This window comes from Larus michahellis, chromosome 4, assembly GCF_964199755.1.
Source record: "Larus michahellis chromosome 4, bLarMic1.1, whole genome shotgun sequence".
Lineage (NCBI taxonomy): Eukaryota > Metazoa > Chordata > Aves > Charadriiformes > Laridae > Larus > Larus michahellis.
The window spans coordinates 89,700,946-89,722,059 of NC_133899.1; the positions used below are offsets into that span (position 1 = coordinate 89,700,946).

General features: G+C 41.8%; 1 protein-coding gene across 2 annotated transcripts in view; it reads right to left on the bottom strand.

Moving 5' to 3' along the window:
- The window catches only part of NAV2 (neuron navigator 2), a 233,295-nt gene that overhangs the window by 94,286 nt on the left and 117,895 nt on the right, over positions 1–21,114 (bottom strand). For both annotated transcript variants that reach the window (XM_074586322.1, XM_074586321.1), the window contains 4 exons: positions 18,255–19,353; positions 15,439–15,551; positions 11,800–11,908; positions 9,082–9,471 (listed from right to left, as the gene is read on the bottom strand). In XM_074586322.1, the coding sequence (XP_074442423.1) occupies positions 9,082–9,471; positions 11,800–11,908; positions 15,439–15,551; positions 18,255–19,353 (1,711 nt within the window). The remainder of the gene's footprint in view (positions 1–9,081; positions 9,472–11,799; positions 11,909–15,438; positions 15,552–18,254; positions 19,354–21,114) is intronic.

A 21,114-nucleotide genomic window follows, 5' to 3' on the forward strand; every position in this document is an offset into this window, starting at 1 on the left:
CCCAAATCCCTAACATTAGACCAAATATTGCCTTTCCAGTTCATAGAAGCACAAACCTATTGCTCATTTCATTTAAAATTTAATTTTATACTTCAGGCAGTCTATAATACATATATTACTAGACTTTTACTAATAATCAATAACTATTTGCAATCACCAAACTAATGAGTGAACTATGAATTGTTTTGAAGACGCTCAAAGACAAACATGGAGTAAACCCAGAAAAAAGCAATAAATGACTTGCAGTCTCAAAAACCCTAATTACTGCTGGGAAGGAGGAGATACTTCTTCCACTAACAGGTAAGACAGGCAAAATGAGATTAAGCAAAACTTAATAAGTATATTTTAGTTTCATAGTTTACTTGGAGAAACTTCTCACCTCTAAAGCACTAACAACATCAACAGTAGGTGCTTATTCACACTACCCAATCCAGTTTAGAAGCAAAAGAAGTTCACCCACGTTAACTACTTAATCCTCAGATCTTTTTCTGGGGAAAAAAAAGAAGAAATCTACAGAAATAAGTGGCTTCTGTGAGATCAATGCTTTTCTATTTGGAGATATTTTAAGACTGCCTGGCACATGTCATTCAGCAGCCATCAGATAATAATTTTTGGTCACTGCTGCCCAGGGCTAAATTTATTTCTACGTGTCTTCTCAGCTGGGTCTCCCTTTCGGGAAGTCTGCAGCCTTGTTACTATAAAACTCGCATTTGTCAAGGGAAGGAATTCCAAGGACAGTATAGCCTGCAAGGGACTTGGGTGGCTGCTGCCACGATAGGTGAAATCTTCTATATGCCCCCACATATGTTCCCTCCAGGACACTGGCTTCTTATCGAGCTTCTGAAGAAACCAGTTTCCTGCAGAAATAGCAATCTTGGATGATAGATGTAGTTTAAGAGAAACTGTCAGAATATAACAGAAGAATATTAGACTGAGAGAAAGCATCTCTCACACCACTGCATCCATTCCTGTTTCAGAGGAGACTCTTCTAGTCCATGATCCTCTTTCCAGCACTCACTCAACCTTTCTGCTAAATGCACCTTAAGCTTAAATTCACCTTCCTCTCAAGGAAGAGGCTTGCCCCACCATAGTTTTAAAACCTCTTTTACAAATCTACTCAGCCCATCCAAGACGATGACATGGATTAGGCACTGAAAAGCATCCATTTAAGGTAACTGGACTTTTCAAAGCCAGAGTTAGTACAATTACATTTTTATATTAAATATAAATGTTATTTTATGTTCTCCTTGCTTGCTTCAATTTCTTCCCCTCTCTTTAGGATGTTTATGAGAAGAAAGGACAGGTTAAAGCTTTACTTATTCCTCTTCATCTGTCTTGGAGTTGAGTGGCCCTTCAGAAATGAATGGAGCACTGTATCCTGAAGAACTCTGGCTACGGCAATGAGAAACTTCAAATGCCTGTATTAACTATTAACAGCCCCTAAAGCAGGCTTCAAAGCAGCTAGATGATTAAAACATATACAAGAAGATAGCAAGACCCGAGAAAAGTCATGGGAGGAGTCTAGGACAGATCCTCCCTAGATTTCACGGAGGAATTTGGGCAGCGACTCTTCAAGGAATTTGCCAGCAGACAGAAGGACTTCATTACAGCATCAGGACTCATTAGGATTAGAAGAATTTTTCCCCTTGTAATCAGTTGACCAGTAAAAGCTTAATTATTTTTAAGATGCAATCTCACTTAACTTTATTTATTGTCACTTCCCACATTCTTCCCAGAACACATCTTTAATTCTGAGCAGGTTTAGTTCAATCTGGTGAGACCATCGAGTTAATCTTAAAATGTGTGACTTGCAGAGCTGTGAGCATTGCCTGTACGCAGGAGTCAGGCCATCGCAGATGTTAAGCCTGGGGTCTATGGCAAATCCTCTCTAGCCCAAATCTACATCCAGCATATCCAGATTAAAGGTGAGCAGCCCAAAAAGGTAATTTAAAAAAATTGCTCCCTTCTCTGAGGGCATTACAATCCACATTATTCAACGCCCAGAAGAACTCATCTGACAACCAGACTAACCTGACACTAATGCCAGGCTAAACGCTCTCCAGATGGGAAAGGGCATCAGCCGTCCACCTTCCTGGAGCTGGGACAGTGGGCAGTGAAAACCCAATGGGTCACTACGCTGGAACGTTCACCCGTAAAAAGGAGAGTAAATCACAGCACAGCCATCACGACATATGGAAGGAGGATGGACTAAGCCCTGGGGTTCTAATTCCCAGACGATTTCCGAAATGTACCCAGTCAATTGCTAACATGAAATGAATGACCCACCCAGGGAGAGGGGACCAAAGACGGTTACCTGTGAAAATGAGGTAGACAAGACTGGAAAACACACAGGAGGTCAAATCTTTTTAGGTGTGCAAATGCCACTCTGGATCCCAGTGAAACATGGGTGGAAATTTATTACTGAAGAGAAGACAACAATCAGACCCACCAAGCACAGGCTGCCAGCCTGGAGCAAGCTGAGGTTCCACCAGAATCGGGCAGCTGCTGAATGGAGTTTTACATATGCCACTTCTGATTTAAATGCCTAAATCCCTCTCCAAATCTATTTTAGTGAAAATCGTAGAAATAAGGGATAGAATAAGCAACCCATTTTGCATCATCCTCGTTTAATTTTGTCAGGGAGAGGAACAACGTGTGACCAAGGAGAAATAACGAGGGAAAGCTGCTTCTCCACAGGTTCTGAGCAGAGTCAGCAGCGGAGGAAGAGTTACTCCACAGTGACTTTCAACTCCCTCATCCCAACTCCTTCCCTGCAGATGGTCCATATCGACCAAGCGTGTATGACTGCATCTCCCTCTACTGGCTAGCCCCAGAGCGGGACCGTATTTTGTCCTTTAGAAGCTGTGTTTCTGCTTAAATTACAAAAACCTGTTGGCACTGAAGCAGCAGGTCAAACACTGCTGAGGTGTTTATTACAGAAACAAGCCCAGAGTGGGATAACGGCTATTAATAGGTATTTTGGTAGTCATTGACAATAGGACAGTATTTACAAGTAAGCAAAAAATACAACACAGCACACATTGTGAGTCTGTTTTACTGACAAGCACTACATATGACCTAATGTGGTCCTTTTTAGCAGTATAGTGAATAAAAAGCTTGATTCCAGCTGATCTCTGAAGTTACGATTTATAGGCCTACGATGTCTTACTACGCTGAATCCTACGCTGCAAGGAAAGTTGGATGAGAGCATGTTATCTGAGATATACTTTGTGATAAACGATCAGACACTGTTTTACTGATGAAGCTGACACCAGAACTATTCCCGAACTGAGTGCAATATTTAAGAATATTTAAAATAATATACAACATTAATAATATTTAAAACGCTTACGTAATATCCTAGCCATGTCTCTTGTAAAGATCTTTAAGTACAGTTCTTGGAAAAAGAATATTCTTTTGATTTAAACACTGCCATAATATTTTCTTTTCATTCTCACACCACCAGGACATCTACAACTTCAAATCCAAAAGCTGGTTCTGAACCAATTTGAACATAGTTTTACTAAGAAGTCAGAAATCAAGGTTTCCTAATACCATTTCATAGAAGTCAAAATCGTGAGTTTGCTCACCTGACCCCTTCATTATTTGTGTTAATTATCTGTTTACCACATAGAGCTACTACTCTGCAATGGTGAAAAGATCAAAACGCAAGAAGCCAGTTCTAGCAAGACAGAACGCAGTTCAAATAAACTTTGCTCAAGCAGAAAAGAAAAATAAAATAAACCTCCTCGTGATGTAGTCATGTTGCAGTGTCATAGCCATATAAGGAATGCAGCTCTACCCCTCCGCTGTATTTAGATGAAATCTTACCACTAAAATCATACCATTTAAAGTGCAACGTCCAGTAAAATGACTAACTCAAAGCGAACAGGAAAAATCCAGTGGTAATCACCACGGCAAAAAATAGGTCAGGGAAGACTACAGCTAGCGTTCAATCCGTGTACAGGGTGAACAGGGCCTCATTCGGCCCGTGATCAGCTCAGCCACTCTCGATTTCTAGCTAGCCACATGTCACCTGCGCCAGCATCAACTCCTGTTGCTTAGAAGGAAATGGTTTCTCTTAACTACTGTTACCAAGAACAAATCCTCGTTAGCGGCAAACTGCATAGTCCTCCTTTTCTCTAAAACCTCTGCCCAAGTGAAGGGCTGTTACGCCACATACAAGCCTGACATCCGAAAAAGGTGTGTCACTGCCTGACTGACACAGTACAAAACCAAACAACTGAGGCACGAGAATCCTGTAAGTATCAATCATGCCATTCAATGTGCAACGAAATCAGTCCTCAGTTTCAGCTCTTCACATCGAACTCTTCATTGCCTCCTAGTAGATACAACTACTAAATTTCAGCCTACAACAGAACCATATTTCAATGATGATTTTCATCCACGTTACTCAAGGGTAGACAGGCCTCTGCACCACCGCACCACAAATGTGATTTTTAACTAGGGCACGATGCTTTTGTGAGGGTTTGATTGACCTGAGCAAAAGCAGGGGGTATAAAGCCTGATTCCCCAGCCCAGAGTGGCCTGCTCTCCCTTTTAGCATCCTTTCATCAATGTTCCCAATTCACCTGCTTGTAGAAAGATCATCGGGGAGCATGAAGGCTTGAATAAACCAGAAAGAACCATAATCCCGTGAGCATCATGCAGACAAACACATTAAGAGGTTGTGGAAATAGAGATCTGGAATGGGAATGCATTGCCCCCAAAGCATGAAATAAATGGGGAGGGTTAATAACACGATAAAAAGTCTCCCCCCTAAAAACAGACACTGCACCCGCAGGAAGTCTCTGCAAGAATTTTAGAATAAGGCCCCTGAACATCATAGAATCATAGACTGGTTTGGGATGGAAGGGACCTTAAAGATCATCCAGTTCCAAGCCCCCTGCCCTGGGCAGGGACACCTCCCACCAGACCAGGCTGCTCAAAGCCCCATCCAGCCTGGCCTTGAACCCCTCCAGGGATGGGGCAGCCACAGCTTCTCTGGGCAACCTGGGCCAGGGGCTCACCACCCTCACAGGAAAGAATTTCTAATCTAAATCTCCCCTCTTCCAGTTTAAAACTGTTATCCCTCATCCTATCACTACACTCCCTGATCAAGAGTCCCTCCCCATCTCTCCTGTAGGCTCCCTTTTGGTACTGGAAGGCTGCCATAAGGTCTCCCCGGAGCCTTCTCTTCTCCAGGTTGAACAACCCCAACTCTCTCAGCCTGTCCTCATAGGAGAGGGGCTCCAGCCCTCGGATCATCTTTGTGGCTTTCCTCTGGACTTGCTCCAACAGGTCCATGTCCTTCTCACGTTGGGCGCCCCGTCTAACAGCTGGGGGAGCAGTTCGCTGCTAGGCTGGGTAAGTGAGAGATGAGAGAGTCATGGTAATGTTTTTTTACGAGATACACTCAAAAGAGTGAGCTGGGGACACCCCGAAGCCCAGCCTGGCACGCAGCAGACCCACGGTCCGCACACAGGGCTGCTCACATCTGCCCTACCTCAAAGTTCAGGCTCGAGGGCGGCCAAGCTGTCAAATCATCAAATCTACATGTTGCTGGAACATGGCTGGAACATGTTGTTTTGACAAGCTGCATTTACGGACCCAAAGCGATTTCCTGAGAAAATCCGTGACCAGCACTAATCGGTATATCCACGCTGTTAATTCTGCACAGAAAGCTGCACGCCAGGGTAATGAAAACAGGGGCAGAGGATTAATTAAATTAAAAGAAAATAATTTTTAAACGCCTCGCTGTCCAACAGCTCTGTTGCTCCATTCCAAGGACAGATGAAAAGGAAATTAACTGTACAACTCATTAGAAATAGCTGGGAAAAAAGGGACCAAAAGAGGTAGGAATGCGTGTGAGCTCCCTCTAGGAATGCTAGAGGTAGCTACTAACCTCAGAGAAATCCTGGACAAAGTGGACAAAACTTTCTGAACAAACCCAAAAAAGCTATGAGAGTCAGTGTCCCCACCAGGAACAACCTTTGGAGTGGACAGGGGAGAAACCGTGGGCTTTGAAGTGCCACTTTCTGATGAGGCTCTGAAGCCCCGAGCTCATCCACCTTCTTCTGCCAAAGTTGCTTTGCCATTCGGTTGATGTTTCAGCTCCCACAACAAGACCACTTCTTACCTTTGATCCACCCCCTTGGAGACTTTCTTCGTTTAAGAGATATTTTACACCCATTTGGAAAAGACAGTCTTTCTAACCCTATGAAAGCAACCCTGGTGTCTGCCAGAGCTCTGCTTGAGCAGACTTATTAAAGGAGGCCAAACGAAACTTCCCATGACCCAGTACATTTCAGAGAAAGCATCAGGATCACAGGGCTAAAATAGTTTATCTTGGCTATTGGATTTATTTTGCCTGTAACAAATATTTTGGCTTCCTTCCCTATCAGTTTGCCAATGAAAACACAGATCCAAGGTTTTCAGACTGCAGGATTGTAGCAATTCTGAAAAATGACAAAGTGAAACACATACCAGCTAATAAAGAGCTATTCATGCTATAAATGCCCCCTTGTGCTGACTGTAACTCAGCTTCTGGAAATATCGGGCCTGTTCGCCCTAACGTCGATCTCAGAGATTTGTTCTGCAGCAAGTCACACGGATGCCTTCTTTACAAGCAACGTCTCTGATTTCTACGTGGTGTATTATTCCTCTCCCACAAAGACGCAACGCTATCTTATTTTTTTTTTTTTATTTTGGGGAATAAACCGACATTGGGGAAGATAACTCCTGAAACAGGCTACCAAAACATCTGTTCATACTGGAGGTGGCAATCCAGCATTATTAGGTGTCAGTGAGATTCACCAAAGGTAACACCCTCTTTTTTTAATCTCTCTCCATTGATTTTGGGATTATATCCAATGCTATTACTGCAATTCAATACTGCAACACTCCCTTCTCGGGGAATCTGCACTCACGATTACTCTCCATAAACCACGTAACCTCAACATTGCGGGGCTGCTTTTGGGAACATTCCCTTCAAATGCCCACCAATGCAGCAATGAGAGGACCTCCAAACTGCCCAGGTCTCCAAATCCTGCCCACAACCTGGAAACAGAGCTGGACTGACCTACAATACAGATTCTGCCCTTGGAACTTAGTCAATGACTACAACAGTGCTATAGTAATCAATAACCAACTCACATTATTTAGCAAAATAGGCTTTTGTAGCTCAAGGCAAAAGACGCGGAAAAGAAAAACACATTTGTACACATAACTCTTCTTGTCCTAAGAACTTTAAATTGAGATCTCATTTATCAATCTGTGGCTGGGTAGATGAGTAAATATTGGAAGTTATCTCCCTCGTTTAAAAACCAGTGGGAAATAAGAGTCAGGTACTCAGTTAAAGATGTTCTAATGCTCAAGGCTAGGAGTGAGCTATTGTGGACTATGTAACTCTTCTGCTAAATGTTATATTCACCATTCTTGGTAGATAACTCACTGCTTTGGTGACAGAGGTACCAACTGTCAAAAACATTTTATTACATTATTAGCCCCTTCCACCCAGAACCTAAAGACCGCTCTTGTATTTTCAGACTATGGATGCTTCCTTTTTTTCCCCTACAGCATGACCAGATAAACACAGAAAAGGAAATGATACACAGAGATGAGCGAAGCCACAAATTTCTCTGGAAATATCATTCATAAACTCAACAGCTTTCTTATTCTTTCCTTTCCCTCAACCTGGAATCTGAACTTCATACACTAAATAAAGATCTGCTAAGACTGGGGCTCCTCTAGGATAAGGGCAGCAGAGGCCTGAACTGACACAATTCTGCCAGGGACACGTCTCAGCTCATACTCGAGGTGTTTTATAGCGACCACGGCGCTACTCGGAATTTATTTTCCTCAATTCTAGGCCAGAATTAAAGCCACAAGTTTGAATGGAAGTCAGAGTCCAGAGGAAAAGCAGTAACTGTCACTACAGTGAACTCGGGTATACGCTGATTTATTTGAGGAAAACACAAGGTGCTTTAGTGATACGATGCATTGTTAATGCAGCAACAGCTACTGGTGCTTTATCTGAAATAGATTTTTACACTGGTTTTTGCATCAACTTCTTTACTATATGCTTCCCTGCCAAAGAATTAAAAAGAAAGTGTCTGACTTTTTGAAAAGGACAGTGTGAAAACACCCAAATATTCATAACGGACAGAATTAATGGAGGTTTCCAGATTGCGTAACTTTACCGCTTAAGTTAGTGACAAAGCAGCAGCTGGATTCCAGGTTTCTATTTCAGTAAGAGACACTAAATCTTCCAAATAAGCCAATGCTACAAGAGATATCACATATAAAAGAAATACAGAAAAGCAAAGGATGCAAGATGGCCAGATAGGGAAAAAGCTGCCACAAAAATAAATATGCCATTTACATCTCAAAGATCAGTTTTAATACCAATACAGTGCTGATGTATTAAGCTAAAAACAATGACTGTACTTTTCTAGAAGGAACTGAAAACAGACATATTGAGTTGAATATGGACTTTGGAGCAAAGAACGAATGTTTTTTCCAGTCAAGGCAGAGGTAAAATGTTGATGTAAAACCTTGTTAATAATTGTGTAGCAGTTCATATTTCTGCACACCAGCTTGCTCTTTAGATTTTATTTTGCGTGTACAACTATTTTACCCTACCCAGCGATGTAAACTCTTTCCCTTCCAATGAACTGTCCCCTAAAGGTTCAGACAGCGAAAGGGTTCGGTAGACGCACAGAAAATGCCTCACTCTCTCCATCTTGTGGGCAGAAATGAATGTTGCAGCATGTGTTTGACTCGATCACAACGAATCCAGGAAAACATTTAATCAAGTGCACGAGTATGTTTGTATATAGGAATATTTTTTTAACGTGTACTGAAAACTTAAATCATGTGCTTAAATACCCCTGAATAAATTAACTGTGATAACTGTGTAATAATCGTCCCTTCAAATGCTTATTACAACCAGTAGAGTATCTTTGGGGTTTCTTTTTTTTTTTTTCTTTCTCCAAATAATCACCGGAATACAGCGTCATTAAACACAATGCAAGAACCACATAAAGTAGAGTATTTAAGAAGAAAAGTAAAGGCACTGACCCACTCGTGATGTCATCAGCTCTGATATTCTTGCCCAGCACATCCCCATCGCTCATATAGCCGGTGGCATCCATGGTGATGCCTTCCAGATCGATTTCATCACTTCCCTTGTCCGAGATGTCCACGTGGCAGACACTGCTACCGCGGGACGCTAGCTGCCTCCGCAAAGGTGCCGAATACATGTAACGTCCCGACTCCGTGTTGATGAAGCGGCTGGCGTTCCCTCGCGGAGGATACCCATTTCCCATTGATGGAGCATCGCCTGCCTGCAGGCGGGGGCTGGACTGCCCCAGTCTCCACGATAAAGGGGTCGGTCGCGCTGTCAAGCTGAGGATGCTGCGGCCGCTTATCTCGGTAGTGACGTTGGTGTCAAACGTAGTTTCCAATGTGCTTAAAAAAAAAAAAGAAATGCATTTGATTGAACGTGGCCTGCTATACAGAGGAACGTGAGATTTGGAGCAGCTTTCTTATGGGGAAAGGCTGAGAGACCTGGCTCAGTTTAGCCTGGAGAAGAGAAGACTGACAGGGCACCTCATCAATGCTTATCGATATCTAAAGGCTGGGTGTCAAGAGGATGGAGCCAGACTCTTCTCAGTGGCGCCCAGCAACAGGCACAAACTTGAATACAGGAAATTGCATCTGAACGTGAGGAAAAACTTCTTTGAGGGTGGCAGAGCACTGGAACAGGCTGCTCTGAGATGGTGTGGAGTCTTCTTCTCTGGAGATACTCAAAACCCGCCTGGACGCGTTCCTGTGCAACCTGCTCTGGATGACCCTGCTCTGGCAGGGGGTTGGAACTAGATGATCTCCGAAGGTCCCTTCCAAACCCTGACCATTCTGTGATTTAGATGATTGCAAGACCCTACACCCTGAAGACTCACCAAGTTACAGATTGTAAGTAACAGCACTAACAGAATTTACCTGCTACAACGCCTTGAGAGTGATAGGTCCATTTCTCCAACACCGTTCTTAAATACACCAAGTGTTCAACATATATGTGGGAAGACTTAAGTAAGAACTTTTAATGGATTATCCACAGTATCAAAGCAGAACTTTTTCATCTTCAACCACCTATAACCCTATCATACCGTGGTTTTGCCGTTCCAGGCCAGGGAGTAGGATATTAAGATGACTAAAGGAAAACCAACCAAAGTACTATTTTTCTGATATATTTTCTTTTTATGGCTGCATTCGTGAAAGCCCTAACACTCTGGACACGTGTCCCACACCAAGATGGTAGCTATTTTTACACCAAGAAAAGGATTAAATGAAAAAAATACGAAAAGCAAACCAAATTTACTTTTCAAAATATATTTTATATATTCATGAATTGAATATATTTTTCAAAATATTGGTAACATTTAAACAGAGCTCTGGTTACAAAAGCATTTTAACTCACAGCCTGTAAATACAGATGTTGACAAGCTTCAGCTATACGAAATCTTCCATTCTTCATGTCTGAGACTATGAATATGTTGCACCCCTTCCAACAGCAATACTACGATGGTCTGAGAACTGTGCGACCACCTATCTTGGTAGTGACATTGGTGTCAAAAGTATTTTCCAATGTGCGTAAAAAAAAATAAATACATTTGATTCAACGTAGACCACTAACTGGAACCTTAAAAACGGGACTGCTACACCATGAGACTTCAGGTGATGTGTATAGATTACAAGACCCTACACTCTGAACGCTTGCAGCTTAATTGCAGCTAATTTAGTTGCGGCTAATCCATAGCTGCAACTTCTTTTACCCACATGAACTCCCCTTTTCCGTTCCAGCTCAACTAACATTGCGTTATTTCTTAGTTTTTACTGTGCGTATTTGTTGAAATAAGCAGCATCGTACTATTCTCAATGTAATTTTATGCTCCAAAAACCTATGTATCCACCGGTGACAGTAATTAAATCATAATAAGCTGTCACATTAATTGAAATTTGAAAAGAAAAATAGCATTGGGAGTTCATCTTTGCAAGCTCTGCCTCAATTTTAGACACAAAACCAAAACGTGAAGCGCTCCCGCAATGAACTCCGTTTGGGCTGCAGTCCGTAAGGCACTGAACACTAAGTAGGACCCGACCTCATTAGGGGCCAAACAGCTTATTCTCCCAAGCCGCCTGTTCAGCGCTAAAAAGATCCGAGTCACAGAATGTTTAAATGCAACAACAGTCTGTGTTTATTTAGAGCATATTTTAAAATGTTGCTGAAGATTTCCAAATGCTGCTTTACAAAGAAAAAGCAGTTAGATACATGGGTGACCAATAATATTAGAAAAATTTGTTTGTCCAAAGATTGGTCAGGAATTCAAGTTATGCACTTGATAAAGTGGGTCAAGCACAGTTCACCTGCTTCTTTAAACAAAATATTACACTTGGGGGAAGAGGGGTGTAATGCACTGAAGTTGTTAAAGAGCAAGATGAAGACATATTTTAAACTGTAACCTATATTCAAACATCACCTAACACATTTAACAAGCACTGATTATTCTCCACCTTTGATTCTACATACAACCCACCACCACCAATTACTCATTATACACCTCAATAAACACTGGACATTAATTCACAATCTGGGCTTTAAAGGCAAAAGGTACGAGATCAGTACCTTCCACTGCCAGTGTTCATCATTTTTCAAGGATGCAACCCAGCCAGAGCTAAGAGCTGTAAAGTAAGACCACAATGATTTCCATTTTCTTATGAACAAAGCCATGGCGTTACCTGTGAGTGACCTGGGTTCCCCGTAAACTGGACATCGTTTCCTCTAAGTTCTGTCGAAGATCGGCAATGTTTTTCACAGTTCGTAACCGCCGAGTTTCTGGATCCTCTCCTACAGGGAAAATAAACCATTAGAAAGGATAAGGCAGGAAACAGCACAGAACTGAGCTGTTACCTCTGCCTGAATCCAACCCAAACGTATTTTTTTTCTGCCTTTCTGTTATTTAACACCCTAAACCCATTACGACGGAGACGGCATTCCCCTATGGCAGGCACCTGTCACTGCCGCAGCTGGACTGAGAATCAGGACTGAGAATCAGCTCTGTACTGTAACTTTACTTCACAGGCTGCCTTTGCACCAGATGTTTCTGTATTGTCATTTCCCCATATGACCCAATTTAAATTCTGGTTAACTTTCAACCTCATTAGCCGATATACGCCATCAATACCGTCCTTTCTATCTCGTATATCGACACAATTAACATCAACCCAACACAGACAATTTCTCCAATGCTGTATTTTCACAAGACCTTCTTTTTCCCCGTTTTAAATGGATCTCATTTTACAACAACAGCTTTACAGTAAGGCAAATTGTGTTGACTGGGTGCTCCATGCCGAGTGATGTTTTAGGTAAAATAACAAAAGTTTTTGCTTGTCCACAGCACAACAGTTTCCGTTACTTAAATGTGCTGCATTTGGTGGTGACTTTTACTTTCCCTGGCATTTAGAAATTCTGCTCTTTAAATACTCTGGTTCTAAAAAACTTTTATATCCTGTTCTTTAACTTTAAAAGTAGAGCTTATATACGTTAAAAAAGTCCTTCCAGTGCCTCAGCATCACCTGTTTTTATAAAATTAATAATTTAATCAGTGCCTCAGCATAATTTATTTACTTGCTCTCAGCTGTCCATTAAGAAACGCTTTGGTTGCTAACTCAGCTGAGCTTTATATAGTTAAGCCTTCTGAGAGGTTGAAGAGAAGTGAATGTCTAGTAGTGCCAGCATATTCTTTGGAAGCTGAATGCTGAAACAGAAAACCTCCAAAAAGGCGTCACAAAACTTCTGTTGGGCAGAGAAGGAAATGATTTCATTCTAGAGGGTTTACAAGTCATGACTAAAGAAAATACTAAAGCATATTGAAAACTTTTCAAATTTTGTATCCGCCTTCTCTGCACAAGCGATGCATTCTTAAGCTGCCGGGATACTGGTCATCCATGCGATTGCTAGTTTAGATGGCTATCTACATATTACTGAAATCAGAAGCGTTGAGGAACAGATAAATAAGCTGTTGTTGGAACTTTCCACATCCTTTGCTTTAAACTTCTTGTTTCTGAAAGAGAGCGGGTTTGTGGTGCAGAAAGCCCCAGTCACATACTCTTGCCTGCAAAGCAGCAGTAGCACCAACTACTCACCAAAGTGCCGGAGCCCCGACTTTGGGGAATGGTCTAGGGAGGGGAAGATGGACTTTAATATTTATACAATCGTTAGCCTTTCTGAAAGAAACAACAACGGCTCAGGTAGTCTGCTCCCTGGGAAATCATCTCCCCAAGACGGAATTCACTCAGGCCAAACGGTCACACAATTACGGTCTGTCTGGGTTGGAAAGAGCTGCCTAACAAGACCAGTTCCTTCAGCCAACGGGTCTCTGGGACAGAAAACATTTTCTACACTCATGGATCTACAAATTTTTGCAGTAAAGAACATAAAATATTTATAGGCCTTTAGCCTAACAAAGGTCACAGGGCTCTTTCACAGATCATTTCTCTCATAGCTGTGAAGGCAAATGGTAGGTAAATTCTTAAGAGAACATACTTGAGACAAGCTAAACCTATTTCTATTGAGATCACTCTTACGCCTAAATTGATACAAGATTTTTACTTACAGGACATTCAGTTGCTTATAATATAAGTGTACTTTAAAGACAGACACTGGATAGTGCCACTAGAACTTAATTATTAAATCACTTAGCTCTTCATGAACAGGCAGCATCATTAAACTATTCAGCTTCCAGTTCTCCCTACCTATACCCTCTTTTGTTTTATATATGGTCTTAAATTAAAAGCATCTATAGCTGCTATGTAGGGAGAGAAGAAATCTGTCCCTTATTTCTTCTAATTTATTTGGTTTGAGGGACCATTTTGTTTTGTTTGCTCCTTTTCCCCTAAGACCGCTCTACGGACTGCTGCTCTCCGTGGGGTTTGGCTGCACGCAGCTGGGTTTTGCGTCTCCATTGTTTGAGGTTGTCAGCTGTCTCCCATTTTTGGATCCCCAAACTTATACATTCTATTTGAATAATAGTTTGTTTTTACATAACGTCTGTCATTAAAGACTGAAGACCTTTTGTTCTCTATAAACGCTTCTCAGCTTACAGGCTGAAATACATCTAGGCTAGGCAATATGACGATCAAGAGGTAATACTGAAAAAGTTTAAGCAGCTGGACACTGAGTTTCTTAACTGTCTCTCATATTTAAATATGAACCCAAAAACGTTCTCAAGGATTTTATCCCCTGTGCCATTTATTTGCCTTTTAAATATTTAATCCACCTATATAAAAGTCACACGCAGAGAAATGCTCCTTTATGCATTCCTGCGGCCCTTTTCCTTGCCAACGACTCTGCCTCTTGCCTTTGCCAGCAGCACACGCGCACACAGGTAGAAACGCCGCATTGGCAGAATACGTAATGCGGTATGAAATTAATCCCATTGGGAAACTTTTAGCCACATGATTTTTCCAAGCAGGGCAATCAGTTTCAAAACTCACATTAAACTGGAGGACACCAAGACTAAGTAGATGAAAAAACCTGAGATATTCGACTGACGAGATACACTGCAATAGCATGCAGTAAGCAAAGTCATAGACATTGCTGAAACTGGAATAGCAGGAGACTTGGCTGTGACTTTAAAACTACATTTTAAATCTTTAGTAGAATACGGTTGCTGAAAATTGCTTTGTTACATTGATAAGATTAAAAATTATTGCTAATTATCATCGACTTCTTACAGAAGCAGGAATTCTAGATAAAGGTATGAAGTACTTCGCAATTCATATGAATTTATACGAAGTCATTCATTTAGACTGATAATATTCTAATTGCAATCAGTTCCAGCTTCGGCATGCTGGACACAGTAAAGCGTAGCTGGATTTTGGTCTCCTGTTGCTGTAAAGACCATTTCTCAAAGTGACCAGATTCACGTGAATGAATACCGAGATTCCTCCAAACCTTGAAACAAACCAAAACATCAGGGAAATTAACTTAATCTCTTCTGTAAACTCTGAGGCAAAGTTTTAAAATGTAAAAACTAAATATCAAATGCTTGCAAATACTTAGGATCCTTATAATAGCTTAATCCTAAAGGGTGCTGCAGATCTCCTCGAAAAACTTGAATTACCCAGAATTCCTAACTATTTCAAGAAATGTGGGGGGCACACCCTGGCGCAGAACTTGAGCATCTACTATTCACATTATTGACACCTGGTTTCCATTGCTGAAGAGCTGAAAGAAATATCGTAACTAATAAGAACTAAAGCATTAGGAACAGAATCAAATTAAATCACCCTTCCCTAAAGAGGGACCCTCCTGACTTCAAACTTGCTTTAGCCCACTCTTATTTAACCAGACCACAGTCATGTTGCAAGACGCACCTGAGAGGTCTTCAAGAGCAGGCTGTCCAGTTTTGACGTAAAGAGCGGAATCCATGCTGACCCCTCCTGTGCTGGCCTCGGCTGTTACGTTCCCTTCGTTGTCTGTCTGCGATCTGGAAGGCAAAACAAAATAAAGATGTGCAGTCACTCCCCATCAGAAGTATCTCAGGTATAACAACTAGACAACTGCACCCGCCATCCGCCGCTCCGTCCCTCTCTCCAGAACAGACCAGCAGACTGACTTTACATAATTCATAAGTCCCACGTTGAACTATGTCCTAGAAATGGAAACAAGCACTCAGCTGTAAAAAATAAAAAATTCATAGTCAAAGATAGGCTTCGCAGCTCTTCCGACAGGGTCTTAAGACACTTGGATTTCCAGCTAAATTTTAATCATCGATACCATCAGTTGTTGTGGTTAATCTGATCCTCTCTAGTAAAGTCTGTATTGCATAAATATAAACCAGGTAGCGCATGATGGCTTGTTACACTCCCGCTAGCTTCCCTTCAATAACTAGCAACGTCACTAATTTATACTTTAAAATAAATGACTGGGTAAAACCAACTTCAAACTCCAATTTACTGTCTGACATTGTGGCTGTCAGGTAATGAAAGGTGATGTCTAAGAATCCGTTGTCGGATTTGAGTAATCTACCTTGACTCGTTTCACTTTACTAGTTGCGCTGTGTGTTGCTCCTAGAGCCACATCAACAAGCGGCTGGAATTTCTGTCCAAAGGATAAGTGCTGCACAAAAGTAAAGACACACAGGGAATTACTGTCGCAATATTCTTATTTTCAGTCATTTCTATACGAAACGTAGAACAATTTCTCATGTCTTTTACTTTAAAAAAATAAAAACAAAATTCTATAGGCTTATTAAGTCTATAGGTTTAAATTAACCTTAACGGAGAGCTGAAAAACCCCGAGACTACTACTGCAATGCATTAACAAGTGCATTTTGCAGATTCAAAGAAGCGTCTGGATAGCAAATTTATAGTACCACTATGTTTGCCCTGAAAATCAATACAATTTGACTTTTCTCATTCTTTTTGAAGCCAGCAAGATATACAGTTCAGCCTTTTTTCCTCCACTGCTGAAAAGACTATTTTTTCAATTTCAAAGCATTTTCTCCAGCTGCCAATAGGCAGTTGCATTACTGGCTTTTTGTAAAAAGTCAAATAAATACTGCCTAGAGTTTATCAGTATGTTTGGATTATACAAAACATATGTATTGCATCTGCTTTTACAGTTCAGATGATGATTTCTATTTTCAGATTAAGACAAACACCAAAGTAGAGTGGTTTTTACTTTATCCTTTGATAGGACTTCGTAATGATAAATTTAATGACCCAAAGCGTCATGAACGCATTTTTGCTGGTTACGAGGGACAAACATTAAAGCAATCAGTTTGCAATCACAATTTTCTATTAAATTATGGATTAAAATAGTACAAACTGCACTGACAATTTTTAACTCAAAGCAAATCTCCAAAAATTACTACTAGTAGATCCCGCCTTCAGCCAAATGGACAACAATAATGCTGATGTACGTAGATGAATGCAAGGGCAAGAGGAATCTAGCACATGTACTCTTAATACAAGTTTTGGTCAGGCTGATTTTTCATATCTGGTTCCTTTTCATGTGACAGCATCCCAGAAGGACACCTGGCATTTTATTCCATACACAGAGGGAGAACACTCAAGGGGTCATAAGACTCAAGGGTCGCTCTTCCCATTTTGCATTCCTACATAGGCCTTTGGCATCCCTCTCCTTCAGGTTAATTCCATTTACATTCACTTTTACTCAAAAAACGTGGCCAACCATTTCTTACACTACATCTGCCAAGAGATCAAAGGCAAAATCGCACAGAGCAGAAATGAAAAATGACAGAAAAGGGTGACAAAGATGACCAAAGAGTGTGAACAGCATCTCTACAACTAAAAACTCAACAGGCTAGGACACCTTAGCCTAGAAAAGTCACATCTTAAGGGAGGGAAGGATATGATAGAGGTCTCTCAAATCATTAGCAGCAAGAAGATGATGAAGACAAAACAACCGCTTGCATTCTCTTCCCATGAAAAAACTCAAGCGGTGTCAAAGGAAACTAGGAGATGGCTGTCAAAACCAAAAATCCCACCATCTATCTCACTCTGGAATTTCTTGCGTCATGGTCAGGCTGGGGAGCATGTCCTTAGGAAGCTTTATTATTGATTTCCCTTGTTACTCTTCCCTAGATATCTTCTATTGCCGTTCTCAAGCAGAAGATGTTGGACTAGATGGAGGTTAGTTGTGACCCCATATGGCTGCTCTTATGCTTATCTAATTCAGGGTTAATGCACAGAAGAGCAGACTTTGTGCCTGGCCCTACCCTAACACGAAGGGATTTTTATTTGTTTTTTTAAGATTTCCCATTACTGCTCATAGTGAGGCAGCTCCTGTGTATGTCATAAATTGGCATGGCTACAACTTTTAAAAGTATGATGCATAAACCAAACAAAACCCACACAGCACAAAAAAAGGCAAGAGCAGCACCTGGTCAAGAAGGTGTTGTCGTTCTCAGCCTAACTGTTAGTAGGGTCAAATACGACAAATATTCATCCTCTTATCTACCACAACTTCTTATACATCTTAGTCTGACGGCCTTCACCAACAATTTTTGTGTAAATGGAGAAATAGTCTACTCTCTTAAAGCCAGAAACTTTTACACGATGTGGCATTCACCTTGCTGCCTCACCCCCCCGAAAAAGCGTCCAAAATGAATCTCCCCATCTCAGCATCACATTCAAAAACAGTCCGTTGGAGAAGTTCACCGTACCTGTACATGAAGGGAGCGACCGTGGCAGTGTTCGGGTGGCTGTATTGCTGTTGGGGATGAGGTAGCTGAACACTCACAGTGTTGCTCCCTGTGGTGTGCGTCGTCGCGGCGGGTCCATTGACAGCTTGGCTGCTGCTGCTGCTGTTGAGGCCTCCTATACCTTTTCCTTCTGAAGAGGCCAGGCTGGACGAGGAGCTGGAATGCCGGCTGTCCAGCTGAGACTTCTGATGAGAGAGCCCCGAGCCGGCTTTCCCGCTGCGGCTTCTCTCGCCTTCCTTTGCAGGAACGGGGGCACTTGAGGATTTCCCTGTGGTGGTTTTCATTCCTGGTTTTGGTATTCCACTGTGCGAAGGGGCAGAGGCCTCCTTCTTGGCACTATTCAGCTTGCCTCCTTTAGGGATAAAGCTTGCAATCTTGGAGGACTTTTTTGGCATCTCTGTTGTTGCTAGTGCTGTCTGTTCTTCTTTTGGTTCCTCTTTCAGGTCCAGCTTTTCTGTGATAGATGTTCTCTTCGCAATGTCTTTGCTTTTATCCTTTTCTTTCTCTTTCTGTTTCTCTTTATCCTTCTCATTACCCTTTGGAGAACTTTTCTTATTAGTTAGTGCCCGGCTAAAAGTCCTTTGTGCAATTCCCTTGAGTGCAATTTTGGGACTACTGGACATCGATCCCGGATTGTTCACATTCTGATTCGCGGCATCAATTTCTTCGCTTTCCTCAAAGCTGAGAAGCGTCTCGAGCTTTTCACAACTGTCGTCCCGAGATCCCGGACACTCGAGCGTCGTCCCTCCTGCTTTGGAGCCTCCTTTGCTATTGAAGAGTTTTAATTTTTCAAGCATGGATTTTTGACCATTGGGAGTTGTTTTGGTGATTTCTGACGGTGGCTTTGGAGGCTCCGTTACGGGCTGCTTTACGGACAACATGGAAGATGTAGCCGTGTGCTTAGCACTAAGGGACTTGCTGCGCCAAGGTTTAATAGCAGAGCTGGGCTGAGGGATGGCTGATGAGTTATTGCAACTAACAGTACTGCCGCAGCTTTGGACTGAGGATGAGACATTTTCATTCATTCCTGTGGGCTGGGAGGCTGTAACGTCCGCAGGCTCTGGAAAAAAACCAAAAAACAACCCAAAAAACCAACACAGTAGTACCTGATACTATAGCTAGCCTGTGATTCTTTCCCTAATGAAACATTAGGAACTTTACACAAATAACATTAAAAAGATAAACGCATATTAGTATTTTCAACATCAGTATCACTTAAAGAAAATAAAAGCCAGTTTTCTTTTCCTACCCAGCAGAACAGCAACGAGCTCCTACTATGTAATTTACATTTACTTGCCGTTTCAAGAAAAAAAAAAAAGAAACTCCTCCAATTCAAACCAAAATGTGTTTTGCAACGTGCTCTCCCTTATTAAGTTCATAATACTTTTTCATTAGCAAAAACACAGCGCTATTTTCTAACTAAGGGTTCCCTCTGCTTTTGGCAAAATACTTGCTGTCCAAGTTCAATTCTTAGAAAAACCTCAAACATATAAAAAATGCAGGAGTAAGGAAAAAATTAAAACTGAAGTCCTTTCAGTTACGGGGAGGGGGGTGAGATCTTCATATGCAAAAGGTAGTACAAAACTCCATGTACAAAAATAAACCCAATTGTGTCCTTATGCAACGAAGCTAAATTAAGTATTACCACATATCTTAATCCAGCTGTAAGAGAAACTAGTGTCCGTAACTGCACAGCCCTCCCCCCGCCCAAAGAAAGCAAATCTTTTATTTAGTTAGTGCCTATTAATGTTATTTGTTCCTGTTAAGAAATTAGTTCAGAGCTTAGAGAGAGCTTGAGAAATCACACTCACCTACCAGTGGCCGCTTCTCCTCTGAAGTTTCTCTTTGCAGAGTTTCCTTTCTGGAGACGTTACTCTCTCAATTATCACAAATATGTTTTCTGTTAAACTGCTCATGTTTCCAATTAACTTTTGTCATCTGCGTCTGTTCGCCTGCCCAGCAGCCTGCTGGGGATTAACGGCTCTTACCTATATTTCCCTGCCCTCTAGCAATAAAGTAAACTGTGTACAGAGCTGCATTTTTTTAATTCAAAAATCAACAGCGGTTGAGAGCGTGCGTTTTCGGCAGCAGGAGCAGCCCTGTGAATTCAGCCCTGTAAATCATGAGCCGCTGCAACCACACAGGGACTGTTTTACTTCACTTTCAGCTGCTCAGTGAAGATACGGCTCTGTTAACCTCCCTCCTCTGATCCAAACCAGATCTACTAAAGATTTAAAGCACATACATCTTCCTGACTTAACGTAGAATCGGGTTTCTAAGAGCATTAGAGGCTCCTTAATAATAAACTCAGTCATTTCACGTGGTTATGGACAAAGTGGGATAGCAGGAATTAACGATGCTTTTAAAAATATTACTGAAGTCAGAAGATTTCCAGGACTCTGTTATTAACCAATAATTTATTCTATTGGCCGGTCTTGCTAGTCCTTTTCCTATGGCAAACTACCCACACGGAGCTGGAAGGAGGCAAGAGCCAGATTACAGACACGGAAAGGAATCGTGCTTCTTTTAAACTAGTGCCAGTCTGCTGACTTCCAGGGCGCTACCCCTGGTTGACTCTGGTACAGAAGGAAAATCAAGCCACCAAATGTCTCAACCAGCAATGCCACCTGGACTTGCTCTGCTCAAGCCTGCTAAATTCAACCTGATGGGTTGAGGAGGGCTGAAGACGCGGTAGCGTCGGGCTGGCAGTGACTCCCAGTGCAAGGGGGGTCACCACCACCACAGCGCCCTGCCCGTGGGCAAGAGATGGAGGAAGGTCACAGCTACTTCAGAAGCTGTTGGAAATGTTACTCCCTCTGCT